Source organism: Macaca nemestrina, chromosome 16, assembly GCF_043159975.1.
Source record: "Macaca nemestrina isolate mMacNem1 chromosome 16, mMacNem.hap1, whole genome shotgun sequence".
NCBI lineage: Eukaryota > Metazoa > Chordata > Mammalia > Primates > Cercopithecidae > Macaca > Macaca nemestrina.
The window spans coordinates 36,358,665-36,374,504 of record NC_092140.1 but is presented as its reverse complement, the minus strand read 5'-3'; the positions used below and the strand labels follow the sequence as shown (position 1 = coordinate 36,374,504).

General features: G+C 34.8%; 1 protein-coding gene and 1 pseudogene across 16 annotated transcripts in view; one reads left to right on the top strand and one right to left on the bottom strand.

Moving 5' to 3' along the window:
• Positions 1-15,840, bottom strand: part of LOC105481778 (MYC binding protein 2) — a 285,288-nt gene that overhangs the window by 196,203 nt on the left and 73,245 nt on the right. For all 16 annotated transcript variants that reach the window (XM_071081184.1, XM_071081186.1, XM_071081190.1 and 13 more), the window contains exons 15-17: positions 10,204-10,408; positions 3,492-3,637; positions 2,761-2,862 (exon numbers count right to left, since the gene is read on the bottom strand). In XM_071081184.1, coding sequence (XP_070937285.1) covers positions 2,761-2,862; positions 3,492-3,637; positions 10,204-10,408 — 453 coding nt within the window. The remainder of the gene's footprint in view (positions 1-2,760; positions 2,863-3,491; positions 3,638-10,203; positions 10,409-15,840) is intronic.
• LOC112426666 (U2 spliceosomal RNA) lies at positions 10,057-10,188 on the top strand (annotated as a pseudogene).

The following is a 15,840-nucleotide window of genomic DNA, read 5'->3' as shown; positions in this document are numbered from 1 at the left end:
GTACTCCAGGCTGGGCAACATAGCAAGACTCCATGTCAAAATAAATAAATAAATAAACAAACAAACAAAACATACAAGCAGGCATCACTTTGCATAGTGCTGTGTTAACTGAAACACAGGCATATGGGAACTCTGTCCTCCTTTTGCATGATTCTAGGTAACTGTGTTGACTGTGAAAGGGGAGGACATGGTTCCAATGTGCACAAATTTCTGTTAATCTCAGTACCATGGAAAGCAAGGACTGCCATAATTGAGGTTCACACTGAAGATTCCACTCATCAAGAAAAGATATTCACTACATATTGTTTTAACAAACATGAAGGAGGGTGATGTGTGTAAGAAAGAGTTCTACCAAAAAATAAGGACAAGACAAAATTTATGTGCACCAATAATCTGAATAAAGTGTTTCTACAGATGTTCTACATATTTAGGACTGCAGATGAAACCTATTTGTCACAAAATATACACTAAGTGCCTAGCACCTCAATCTATCTTTGGAAATTCCGATACAACAACATAATTTCTTTAAATATTTAACTAGTTGAAGATTTTTTTTAACTTTAAAGGCTTAGTGTTTACAATTATGTTTCACAGGTTTATGTCAAATTTAAAAATAAATGGCAAAAAAATATTCCACAATCACCAAGTTATGTCAAGTTACCAATGCACAATTCAATGTTCCTTTATTTCCTATATGCACAAAAACACTATACCTAGAGAAGAATAGCTTTTTTAGGAGGGAAGAGAAAAAGAGTAACAAGATAAACAGCATTTGGCAAGTAATTAACTGTGAATAATTAAGTGTAAGGATGTGCTATACTGTAGTTTAAACGTAAGAGACAGCTGCATTTTGTAGGTCCATTCATGTCGCTCAACCTAATATTTCTAAAGAAAGAAAAAACAGGTAGTGAATAGATATAATGATAACTAATCTTAAAAAATTATATCAACATAAAAAAGTATTAATTACCACATGTCAGAAACTTAATTCTATCCTGTTTTGTAGGAAACATTTAACATGCAATTTTCCCACATACTTATATAATGTAAATACTGACAGTATCTATATTAATCTCATTAAAATATCCTTTAAAGAACATTATGCAAGCAAAGCCAAACAATAGTAAATTTTCACCTTTTCAATCAACTTCACTTATCAGATGCTATGAAGAACACTCTTCATATGCCAAGTATGTTTTACAATCTAAGTTTAATAAAACTAGAATTCACCATGTGTGTCATACATTTTACTACTTATTCCATATATTAACAAAAACAATAGCTAGAAAAAAATGTATAATGATGGTTAAATGGGTAAAAGGTTTATTTCACACATCAAATATCATGCCGTATCTAATAAGCATTTAAAATATGCAGTATCAGTAAACATTTCTAATCAAAATTTTGCCTAGTGGAAGAATAAAATCATAGACCTCCATAACAATTTGTCTTAATCGTACAAAAAAAAAAAATTTACTGAGCAAGGAAATCTTTAGTAATACATATATTTATCTCTGCGTATTCAAATACCAATTATAACCACAGTTAAAAATTTTTTTGTTTGTTTTCTTTTGAGATGGAGTCTCACTCTGTCACCAGGCTGGAGTGCAGTGGTGTGATCACAGCTCACTGCAACCTCCACCTCCCGGGTTCAAGTGATTCTCCTGCCTCAGCCTCCTGAGTAGCTGGGACTACAGGTGCACACCACCATGCCCAGCTAATTTTTTTGTACTTTTAGTAGAGATGGGGTTTCACCATGTTGGCCAGGATGGTCTCCATCTCTTGATCTCGTGATCCGCCCACCTCAGCCTCCCAAAGCACTGGGATTACAGGCGTGAACCACCATGCCTGGCCAGTTAAATGTATTTTTAAGCTAAGAAATTATCATAAACAATGAGGAAAAGATAAACAATAGACCTATCTTTGTAAATAAAACCTGCAGACCTGCCATCTTACCCTTCCTGTACATAACTAGAACGAGCTTTTTCCAAAAAAAGACACACGAAAGCACTGCACTGATCTGGAGGGAAGCATAGTAGGACTATGCCCAAATGATAAGGAGCATAAAAGAATAAGAAAACAGGGGAGGCCGAGACGGGCGAATCATGAGGTCAGGAGATCAAGACCATCCTGGCTAACACGGTGAAACCCCATCTCTACTAAAAAATACAAAAAAATTAGCCAGGCGAGGTGGCGGGCGCCTGTAGTCTCAGCTACTCGGGAGGCTGAGGCAGGAGAATGGCGTAAACCTGGGAGACAAAGCTTGCAGTGAGCTGAGATCCGGCCACTGCACTCCAGCCTGGGCGACAGAGCGAGACTCCATCTCAAAAAAAAAAAAAAAAGAAAACAGAAGTGAAAAGACTAAACTGAATTTTGTTCCACGGTCAAATAGATGAGTCCAAAGTCTGGGTGAAGGACAAGTTGTGAGAATATCTATTTTTAAAAAGTAGCCATTTCTAATAGTTACTGATACTTGGCAGATGGCACAAATCTTAATATGGTGACTTACACCATAAATACTCTGCTGAATTAAACGTATGCTACTAGCACAATTATAAATACCTTCAACATATGTTATTAGAACAATTATGAATACCTTGAATATTTTCACATTATATTCATGAGTTATCAGAATATTACTAATTTTAATTTTGATGATTTCTTACCCAAAATTAGTTTATTGTGTGAACTTTTCAGTGGTTTCAGGATAGGGTAGGAAAGTGGATTTTCATGTACTTTTTCTCTGTAGCTACATCTTACCTCTTCCTTCCTCTAATCTGTGCCTTCTGATTACACGTTGCCGTTTTTCTTCTTGTCGTAACTGAAGGTGCTCTTCAATGTTAACCCCGGGCACTGGGACAGCTAGAGGATTGGCCAAAAAAAATAATAACAACATACATGTTATATAATAACTATAACAGAACTACTTAAAATTCAAGAAAGAAAAGATAGCAAAAACATTGTCTAAAACACACAATATTTTTACTTTAAGAATTCTTAGCCAAAAAGGGAAAAAGAATCTCATTCTGGATAGGCATGGTGGCCCACACCTGTAATCCCAGCACTTTGGGAGGCAGAGGCGGGCAGATCACCTGAGGTCAGGAGTTCAAGACCAGCCTGGCCAATATGGTGAAACCCTGTCTCTACTAAAAATACAAAAATTAGGCATGGTAGTGGGCACCTGTATTCCCAGCTACTTGGGAGGCTGAGGCAGGACAATCACTTGAACCTAGAAGGCAGAGGTTGCAGTGAGCTGAGATTGAGCCACTGTACTCCAGACTTGGCAACAGAGCAAGACTCCATCTCAAAAAAAAAAAAAAGAATCTCATCCCTTAAACAATGTCATATTGTCAGTTACCATAAGAGCAGTATTGCATACATTAATTATTATCTTAATTTTTTAACATATACCTAAAAGAAATTGTTTAAACTCTCAGACTTAATGAGTTGAAGACAACTCAGTGTAGCATAGTATAATCAATCAAAATTACCTAAAAGAAGATCTAAAGGTATCATTTCTTTCACTGCATCAAGAATTCCTCTTTGCCTTGCCTCTTGACCATCTAACTCTCTTGCACAGGCCTTGCAACATCCACACACAGCACAACCAGATTCTCCGGAACCACAACCACAGATCCTAGGGGGGGAAAAAAAGACAACGGAGATCTTCATAATTTTTCCTTAAAACTCTTTTCTATAACTCATTTTCCACATTTTTGAAATTGTTAAATGAGTAAGCAATGAAATCACCTCTTTAGATCACGATTGCTCATTTTAAAGAAAGGGTATAAATAGCAGAATAATTAAAAACAAGACTCTGATTAAGCTCCCAATAGGCATAATTGGTATATTTCTACAGAAAATACACACAGATTCAACTATCATCAAAGTCACTATTTTAAAAACAATGTTTTAAAAGTTTTTTTTTGCAGTTAGTGAAGCACCAGAAGCTTTAGGATTAAGCGACCAAGATGGGTTGGTTAGCTAAAAACAATCAAACAATGTTGCTGTCCAGCAGATAAGTAAAGGCAGGTGTTGGTAGCCTTCAGCAAGAAAGCCTAAGCTTGCCAGCTTCATGTAATATTTTCCCATTCCCTATTTAATATGGTGTTGGGAAAACTGGCTAGCCATATGCAGAAAACTGAAACTGGACCCCTTCCTTACACCTTATATAAAAATTAACTCAAGATGGATTAAAGATTTAAACATAAGACCTAAAACTAGAAAAACCCTGGAAGAAAACCTAGGCAATATCATTCAGGACACAGGCATGGGCAAAGACTTCATGACTAAAACACCAAAAGCAATGGCACATGAGATCTAAGTAAACTAAAGAGCTTCTGCACAGCAAAAGAAACTATCATAAGAGTGAACGGGCAACCTACAGAATGAGAGAAAATTTTTGCAATCTATCCATCTGACAAATGGCTAATATCCAGAATCTACAAAGAACTTAAACAAATTTACAGAAAAGCAAACAACCCCATCATAAAGTGGGCAAAGGATATGAACAGACACTTCTCAAAAGAAGATGTTTATTTATGCGGCAGAACTTAAACAAATTTACAAGAAAACAAACCACCCCATCAAAAAGTGGGCGAAGGATATGAACAGACACTTCTCAAAAGATGACATTTATGCAGCCAACAAACATGAAAAAAAGCTCATTATCACTGGTCATTAGAGAAATGCAAATCAAAACCACAATGATACCATCTCACATCAGTTGGAATGGCAATCATTAAAAAGTCAGGAAACAACAGGTGCTGGAGAGGATGTGGAGAAATAGGAAAGCTTTTACACTGTTAGTGGGAGTGTAAATTAGTTCAACCATTGTGGAGGACAGTGTGGCAATTTCTCAAGGATCTAGAACTAGAAATACCATTTCACCCAGCAGTCCCATTACTAGGTATATACCCAGAGGATTATTAATCATTCCACTATAAAGACACATGCACATGTATGTTTATTGCAGCACTATTCACAATAGCAAAGACTTGAAACCAACCCAAATGCTCATCAATGATAGGCTGGATAAAGAAAATATGGCACATATGCACCATGGAATACTATGCAGCCATAAAAAAAGGAGGAGTTCATGTCCTTTGCAGGGACATGAATGAAGCTGGAAACCATCATTCTCAGCAAACTAACCCAGGAACAGGAAACCAAACACTGCACGTTCTCACTCATAAGTGGGAGTTGAACAATGAGAACACATGGACTCAGGGAGGGGAACATCACACTCTGGGACCTGTCGGGGGGTGGGGGTTAGGGGAGGGAGAGCATTAGGAGAAATACCCAATGTAGATGACAGGTTGATGGGTGCAGCAAACCACCATGGCATTTGCATACCTATGTAACCAACCTGCATGTTCTGCACATGTATTCCAGAACATAAAATAACAACAACAACAAAAAGGAAATAAAAATATCCACACATTGGAAAGGAAAAATAAAATACATATACACACACATATATATATACACACACACACACGTCTCCTTCCCCCTCTCTTCTTTACATGCCATCACCTCCCATTCTCTCCTTTTACAGAGTCCAATTACCTGTTCTTTTTCTCCTTCGTCCCTTTCATATCAATTGTGAACCATATGGGGTATTCGTTGACAAAGACACTCCCAGAAACTGACTTGGGGTCAGGGAAACTAACTTCTTAGCTACATATTTTGTAGAAGGCATAGCTTTAATGTAGTTCATCGAATCAGTCCTTAAAACTTTTGACAGCCTTGTTGAACCCCAGGTTATACAGATTTTGTAAGGTACAAAAGGAAGAACATACCTGGCAGCAGTTTAAAAGACGTAGCTAGACACCTGTGAAATGTGTCACTTTTAAAAGCAAGCATTACAAACTATTTGGAAGATCACTTACTACACAGTAAAAACTATGATACATAATATGCCAGATTGACACTAATTTTAAGATAGTATTTATGACACCAATTCTTCTCAAAATTTTCCAAAAAATTGAAGAGGAGAGAACACTAATTCATTCTTTGAGGCCAGGATTACCAATGTCAGGCAAAAGATGAAGAAAAAGAAGAAGAAAGAAGGAAAAGAAGGAGAAGGAGTAGAAGAAGAAGGAGCAGGAAGAGGAGGAGAAGGAGGAAAAGAAGGAGGAGAAGGAGAAGAAAGAAGAAGGAGAAGGAGAAAGAGAAGAAAGGGAGGAGGGAGAGCGGGAGAGAAGGGGGCGGAGGAGGCGGCAGAAAAAAAACCCTACAGACCAATATCCCGTATGAATAATGATGTAAAAATCCTCAACAAAATACTAACAAAATAAATTCAGCAGGATATTAAAATAATTATACACCATAACCAAGTGGGATTTACTCCCAGAATGCAACAAACGAAAATCAATCCATGTAATATAACACATTAACAGAATGAAAGAAAAGAAATACACGCTCATCTCAATTGATGTAGAAAAAGCATTTGACAAAATTCAATGCCCTTTCATAATAAAAACACTTGACAAACTAGGAATAGAAGGAAATGATCTCAACATAAAAACCACACATGAAAAACACACAGTGAACATCATAATGGTGAGAGACTGAAAGTTTTTCCTTTCTAATATCAGGAAGAAGACAAGGATGCCCACTTTGACCACTCCTAAACAGCACTAGAAGTTCTAGCCAGAGCAATTGGACAGGAAAAGAAATAAAGGTCACCCAGAGTAGAAAGGAAGAAGTAAAATTATCTATGTTCACAGATAATACAATCTCATACATAGAAAACTCTAAAGATTCCACTCAAAAAAACCAATAGAGAAAATGAATTCAGCAAAGTAGGAAGATACAAAGTCAACACACAAAAATCAGTTGTATTTCTAGGCACTAACAATGAACAATATGAAAAGGAAATTACAGAAACAATTCCACAGCATCAAAAAGAATACACTTAGCAATTAACCAAGGAGGTGAAATGAGAACTATAAAACACTGCTGAAAGAAATTAAAGATGACATAAATAGAAACACATCTTATGTTCATGGATTAGAAGACTAATGTTTTTAAGATGTTCATACTACCCAAAGCAATCTACAGATTCGTTGTAATCCCTATCAAAATTCCAAAGATGTTTTTTACAGAACAGAAAAACCTATCCTAAAATTCATAGAAAATCTGTAGGGACCTCAAAGAGCCAAACAAGCTTGAAAAAGAAGAACAAAGTACTCATAGTTCCTGACTTCAAAACTTACTACAAATCTACAGTAATCAAAACAATATTTGGTGTGGCACAAAGACCGTCATACAGTCCAATGGGATAGAATAGACAGCCGAGAAACCTTCCTTCACATATACGGTCACATGATTTTTGACAAAGGGGCCAAGATGATTCAACAGAGAAAGGATAATCTTTTCAATAAACATTGCTGGGAAAACTGGATATCCACATGTAAAAGAATGAATCTGGATACTTCTTTAACAGCATATACAAAAATTAACTCAAAATGAATCAAAGACCTAAATGTGAGACCTAAAACTATTAAAAAAAAAAAAAAAACCCTTAGAAGAAAAGATACAGTAAACCCTTCACAACACTAGATTGGGAAATAATTTCCTGGATATTACACCAAAGGAACAGGCAACAACAACAAAAAAAACAATAGACAACTAGACTTCATGAAAATTTAAAAAATTTTGTGCTTGAAAAGACAAAGTCAACAGAGTAAAAACATAACCCACAGACATGGCTTTTCACTTTCATATCATATATCTGATAAGGAATTAATATTCAAACTATATAGTTTGAACAAAAAGAAATCGACAACCCAATTCAAAAATGAGAAAGGACTTGAATAGAATTTCTCTAAAGATCTCCAAATAGCCAACAGGCATATGCAAAGATGCTGAACATCAATAATCACTGGAGAAATTCAAATCAAAACTATAATGAGATACTACCTCACACCCATTAGGATGCCACTACCAAAATAACAGATCATAAGTGTTAAGAAGGATGTGGAGAAACTAGAACATCTGTACACTATTGGTGGGAATGTAAACTGGTTGGCTGCTGTGGAAAATAGTGTGGCATTTCCTCAAAAGATTAAAAATAAAATTACCATATGGTCCAACAATTCCACTTCTGGGTATATACCCAAAGGAACTGAAAACAGGGTCTCAAAGAGCTCCTTGTACACTCATCTTCACAGCAGCATTATTCACAATAGCTACAATGTGGAAGCAACCCAAGTGTTCAGCAGTGCGTGAATGGATAAGCAAAATGTGGTATATATGTACCATAGAACATCATTCAGCCTCAAAAAGCAAGGATGTTCTGATATATGTGACAACCTGGATGAACCCTGAGGATATTATGCTAAGTGAAATAAGCCAGTTCCAAAAGACAAATACTCTATGATTCTCTTTATACGAGAGGTACCTAGAGTAGTCAATCATAGAGGAAAGAAAGCAAACAGAATAGTGGATGCCAGAGGCAGGGGAGAGGGAAGAATGAGTAGTAATTGTTTAATGGGTACAGAGTCTCAGTTTTATAAGATGAAGAGTTATAGAGATGGATGGTGGTAAGAGTGGCACATTATGAATGGATTTAATACCACAGAACTGTCTACTTAAAAATGGTTAAGCTGGTCAATTTCATATTTATTTTATCATAAGATATGTAGTCACAATTTTATAATAATTGAAGTCAGCTTAATAGTCCTTAGTATTCTGATATATTCAGTTTGCTTCATTAATAAAGCAATTATTATACTTGGTTAGTATTGTCCATGTAAGTCTATGAATAATTGTTATAAACTATATAAGTCTCTGGAAGAAAAATATGAAGAAAAATTAATTTCAAAAGGGACCAGAGAATTTATAGATTTTGTTCATGATATATACTGGCTGCTTAAGTTCAGAGAGTAGGGATATTAAATTTTATTTTTATTATATATTTTTTGAGATAGGGGTATTGCTATGCTGCCGAGGCTGGTTTCAAAGTCCTGGCCTCAAGTGATCTTCTGGCCTCAGCCTCCCAAAGTGCTGGGATTACAGACATGGGCCACTACACCCAGCTAACACTGAATTTTAATGGAAATAGTGTTGGAGAGATCCAGGAGAATAAATTTCAATTCCAACACTGTTAAAAAATAATCATAGAATCTATCTGCATCCGAATTAAATTTAAAAATAAAGAAGTTAGGTGCTTAAAAACAGAAAACAGAGCCAAACATAAAGCACGACAGAATAAATATTATCCTTTGATAAAGATGACTGTTTATTGCTTACACTAATAATATAAAGAAAATTTGTTTTTAAAAAATCACATCTCAGCAGCCTTAAAGAAAAGGCCTGTTATATATGACCTATCTAACTATGATAGGCCAAACATAAACTCAGAAATAAACGCCTATTAGATCCAGACAGTATTTGGGAAGAAGCAACTATTACCGAGTTGCCAAAGAGGAAGGTCAAGATGCGGGGATGGCTGTCTTCCTTCTGGGCTTCTCTTCACAAAATTTTTTCTACTCCCCCAAATCAGCCAATTATCAGAAAGCTGGTCTTACAAAGAATATCCCATTATGTTACAGGGACTATAACTAGCAATGTATAAAACAAATTCAAAATTCTTCCTAACATCTTAGCAGAAAACCTGCATTATTCTTCTGCCAAACTTACATATTAACTTTAAATTTAAATTTACAATAATATAGAACCCTGAAAAATGTGGTCCATTGAGAACAAGGATAAATATAACAGGTATGATGTAACTTTAGAAGCATACAAAATTTCTAAAATTATAAATGGTAAATTTAATTTAAAACAAAATTATATATCTAATCAAGTACTCTATATGACATTGATAATTTTATTTAGAAAAGATTCATGTTCAACAAAAAGAAATAATAATAGATATCTGGCAGTAAATAGGCTTAGAAAAACGATACAAATAGAGGCACAGCCCCAAATCTTGAAAAACTTATGACCTGTTTTTAAATAATGGTTTAAATGAATCAAATGAAAGAAAGCCAACCTTAAAAATGACACTAAAATATAAATTATTATAACAGAAAACAATGAAGAATTATACTTTCTTGGCCTTTTGGCTAAGATCAAGTGAAGATGCCATGGTGTCTTTAAGAAAAAAATATTAATAGTAGAGTATACTCTGGAACGATTTTGCAAAGAAATGTGTTCTGCACATGTTCTTTAGTAGGAATCACTCTCTCTTACCCTCCAGGGACTCTGTCTGGCCGTCCACTACTGACACAGCTGGCTCCATAACCTGTACAGTCTCCACAGACAGTGCAAACCATGCACTGCTCCAGCTTCCATTTGTGCATGCCTGGAGGGCACATCATAGACTTCTCATCTTTTTCATCTAGTTCTTCTTCCAGGTCTTCATCCATTGCTGTTGCCATATTTTCAACTCCAAACCCTATTTGACAGATCAATTTATAATTGTTATACAGATTACTTTCATGTATAAAAGACGGATGACTATATTTCCCAGTTTAAAAAATAACAGCATGCTAATCCAAGCAATTATACAAAGAAATGCTTAAATTTGAGTAACGAAAATAAATTTTAATTTACAGACCACTAATAAACACTCTCCCCATTTCATTTCTGCAAAAGAAGGCAAGGAAGGCTATTATCAAATGTCTCTTGACTGTTACCATCTGCCAATCATACTTTTAAATCTTTTCCTGTTTTCCATCCTCACTACCAACACTTTCATTCAACAGACCAAAGAAAGCCTCCCCACCATGCTCCACGCCAAGAGTCCCCCACTCTAGATCATCCTCCTACTGCCACCAATCATCCTCCCAAAGCACGTATTTGATCCCACAACTTCATAATTTACAAACCCCCAATGACTTTCCAAGGTCTTCAGAAGAGCAAAACTCAGCAAGATGCAGTAGGCACAAGATGGCTCCTAATTTTCTCCAATCTCATTTCTTTTCCCTCTGCTCTCCAAATACTCTGTGTCCTTCCATATGCTCAGGGCCTTTGTTCATTCTTGCTCCCTCTGCCTCTTCCTTCCTCATTTACAAGATGCCTCTGCCTATCTTATCTAGCAGAGAAACTTCAGCCTTCAAAAATTCAGCTCAGAAGTCATTCCCTATGAAAGCACTTGCTACCTTTTCCAGGCAGTCAGTCACTACCTCCTTAGTGCCTGTTTATACCTCGCTTACAACTTTTTAAAATGGTGTTACAATTCATTCATCTTTTTTTTTCTAAATTGAACACCTACTATACTCCAGGGATTCCTTCATGGCAAGAAATCAACAAACCTTTTATAAAGGGCCAGTAAATAATTCAGGCTCTGTGGCCCATACAAATCCTTGTCACATTTTTTACAATCCTTACAATGTAAAATCAATTTTTAGCTTGGAGGGCTATGTAAAAAATGATATGAGGTTATATACTCTGCAGACCTCTGCTCTAGAAACTGAAGACTGTTAATAATGAGCTGTTATAAAGCTTATAATATAGTGAGAAAGACAGACATTAATCAAATAACCAAATAAAAATGTAAACTACAACTGATAGGGTTTTTAAGGAACACTGTACTATAGGACCATATGATGGGAGAACAAATCTGTGGGAGTCTAGTAATTATTTTTTATATTTGACTTTCCTAAAGGATCTAAGTTATGAGGTTATGTCTTGCTCATACTATCTCTTATTCTTAGTCAACCTTATTCTCCTACACCTATAACATCCACTTAACATATAGCTATCACTCAATACAGGTCTATCTAATTAAGAAATAAACTCATAGCATATGTAGCCTTTTGGGGTTTTGCCACTTCTAATCTATGGGCAAGCAGAAAAATTAGACAACCAAGCATCAGATAGCTATATCTAGGATTAAAATAAGGTGATCCTAAAGGAAGCCTCAGTGACTATTTTTAATAATCATAGCTAAAATGTACTGAGCACTATTGTAACTAGCTCTATAAGCATTACTCATTTAATCATTCCAACAGTACTGGAACTATTATCCTCAAATTAATCTTTACAGTCAATGGAATCTCAATCACAATGTCAAGCAGATAGAGTTGGTTCTGATTTATATGGAAAATAAAATCTCCCACCTGGCTACATTCATCAAAATTTAAAAAGAAAAAGGTTGGAAATTTTGACATCAAAGTTTCGAAATTATGTATAACAAATGAAACTTTAAACCACAGGTTAGTCAAAGATATATAAAAATAATACGCAAAAAAAGCTCCTACAAATCAATTTTTAAAAGTAAGTAAAATAAAGTTTGAAGAGATGTTCAAACTCAGTATTAATAACCAAGGGGATGAAAAATAAAAGAAAAATGAGAGACCTGGCAATTCTACTCCTAGGTATATACCCAAAAGACATGACTAAAGACTTTCACCAAAAGACATTTACTAGAATGTTCACAGCAATATTATTCATAATAACCAAAACTGGAAACCATCCAAATACCCAAATACTATAAAGAATTTTAAAACTGTAGTATCTATGTATAATTTAATAGAACAAAAATGAACAATCTATAACTACTTGTAACAATATGTATGAACTTCATAAACATAAAACAATGAAAAGAAACTGGACACAAAAGAGTTCATACTGCATGATTTCATTTATATGAAGTATAAAAAGAAAACTAATTTATGGTAATTAACTGGGAAGCAGACAGGAACATAAAGTGGGGCTTTCTGGGGTGCTGGTAATATGTGGTTTCTTAATCTGGGTGCTGATTACACGAATACAATCAATTTGAGAAAATTCATCAAGATACTATGTATACTTTCCTGCATGCATATTATACTTCAATATAACAAAAAATTACAATAAGATACCATTTCATAGCCACCAAATTGACAAAAATCAGTCTGTCAATATCAAGTACTTGACGTGATGTGGAAAATCCAACTCTACCGGTCAGAGTATAAACTGCTACAATCTCTTTCAAGAAAAATCCAATAAAACTGAAATCCACAACAGAGCAATCACACCAGAGAAAGTCTCAAACGTTTGCCAGGAAACATGTATAAAGCAGGTTTTAAACTAATTTATAACAATGAAAAATTGGAAATAAGCCCATCCATCAACAGGAGAATGGATACACTATGGCATGTTCATTGTGTGGTATATTACACATTAGTTAACATAAATCATTTAAATTTATATGAACCAACATGGACAAATTTCTAACAGAATGATGAGGAAAAAAACAATTTGTAGAAAAATATAAATAACAGATTAATACTTACAAAAACACATAAAACAGTAGTATATTTTTATGTGTAAAAGAGATATGATTATGCAATATTATTTTACACATAAAATATAAAAGAACACGTAAAAATATATAAGAACATGACTGAACATATACTTATCAAAGTCATGATCACGGTTAGCTCTGGAGAGAAATGGAATATGATAATAAGCCTTAGAAGGGGAATATGGGGCACTTGAATCTTATCTGTGATTTTTTTTTTAACTGAAAAAAAAATGACAAGACATGGTACATACACAATTTTTTAATACTTCAATATTTTCTGTACTTTCCTGGTTTAAATAAACTTTTAAAATATTCCTTTATGTTCTTTTAAAATTGATACATAACTGTTGTACCTATTTATGGCATACATGTGAGTTTTCATACATGCATCCAATGCCTAATGATCAAATCAGGGTAAGTGGGATCAAGTCGGGGTAACTGGGATAGTCTAAGTGCTCTCTTCTAGCTATTTTGAAATATACAATATGTTGTTGTTAACGACATTCACCCTACTCTGCTCCTGAACATTAGAACTTATTCCTTCTCTCTGATTGTATTTTTGTACCTATTAACCAACCCCTCTTCTTTGCCCCCTCTCACTATCCTTATAAGCCTCTGGTAATCACTATTCTATTTACTACCTCCATGAAATCAATTTTTTAGTTCCCACATATATTTGTCTCTCTGTCCCTGGTTTATTCAGTTAACTTCATGTCCTCCAGTTCCATCCAAGTCGCTGCAAATAACAAGATTTCATTCTTTTCTTAGGGCTGAATAATATTCTATTGCGTATGTATCACATTTTTCTTTACCCATTCATCTGCTGATGGACACTTAAGTTGATTCCAAATCTCGGCTGTTGCAAATACTGCTGTGATAAACATGAGAATGCTGGCATCTCTCTGACATACAGATTTCCTTTCTTTTGGATACATATACCCAGAAGTGGGGTTGCTGGATCATGTGGCAGTTCTATTTTCAGTTTTTTGAGTCACCTTCATACAAATGAAAAATCTATGTTTTCCCTAGTTGCTGTACTAATTTACATTTCCACTAGCCACGTATGAGCATTCCCCTTTCTCCACATCCTCCCCAGCATCTGTTATGACTCTGCAATCAGTATGCATTGTATGTGTCTTACTTTACTCATCTGCTTTCTAATTCATTACTTACCAAGAGGGTACGTATCATTCCTATTAAAAAAATCTTTTAACAATTTTACTTTGATTATTACAAAATTTCACTGAAGAATCTAGAACACAAGTGTAAATTTATGCTCAATTTTCACAAAAGAGTTTCAGAATAATGAGGAAACAATGTTTTTCAGTTCAGACTTCTTATAAAACATAATCTGAACATACATTTTAAAAAAAAACTGATTCTCCCCTTTGTCCTAGCAGTTATTGTCCAAAACAAGTTCACTAATTTAGCAAATCAAAGTATTTCCATTGTGAAGTAATCCATTTCTTTCTTTTGTTCCTTCTTCATTTGCCAATATATTCTAATAACTTGCTCATTTTTAAAGTGATGCATTTTAAATACACACACAGACACACAAATAAGGCAAAGACAAAGAAGGTTGGGTTCCTGAGATCCACATGAGTCTGACATCAAAGCCTCAAAACAGAAAAACCAGGTTCTGTTATTTTATACAGCATTAATCCTCGAAATTATTGGTACTTTAACTAAAGTTCAATGCTTAGTTCTAATAATATATATGTATTGTTTTATTCTCTTGTCCATACAAAATTTAAAACAGAAAATCAGAAATTGCAGTGAAAGGTATAAACATGATAGCAGCTAGATGTAAAAATTGAAGGCAAGAAGTAGACATGCTATTTAAAACCACAACAACAAAACAAGACCACAAAATACAGGGCAATCAAAGGATAACAACCTTCGTTCTCTTCAATGGCCTGAGGGTTGGGGCAAAGGATACTGTGAAGAAGATGTGTCTACAATTTAGTCTTTTCTTGGTAAAGTGTCAGATATTCATAAGGATCACTCTTAGTTGTCAAGAACAGGTTAAATTACAGGTAGCATGTGCTGTTAAATGGGATGATAATATTTGCCAGATAGACTACTGTCAAAAATGGTTAAAATTTCAAACGTGGTATAAAAGCAAAAAGTTTGGAAAAGACTTTTCTGGGGTAATGTAGTCATCAAAGATGCTAAGTCAAAGAAGCATTATTTTATGTAGAATTTAGAAGATGATTTGAGTAAGCCAGCTCATTTGCTCAAAAATCAAAAATCTAAAGTATATTTGCTTTTCCGGTGATATTTTATCGTAAATATTATCAAATAAATAAGAAATTCAGTGGTTTTCCTAATTCACAAGTATAAAGTCAAAGAGCCACTCAAATCCAATTAAAAAAAATGTGAAAAATATCTGAATAGACATTTTTCAAAAGCAGACATATGAATGGCAAACAGGTATATGAAAAGGTGTTCAACATCACGGATCATCAGAGAAATGCAAATCAAAACTACACTGAGATATCATCTCACCCCAGTTAAAATGGCTTTTATCCAAAAGACAGGCAATAACAAATGTTGGAGAGGATGTGGAGAAAAGGGAACACTGGTACACTGTTGGT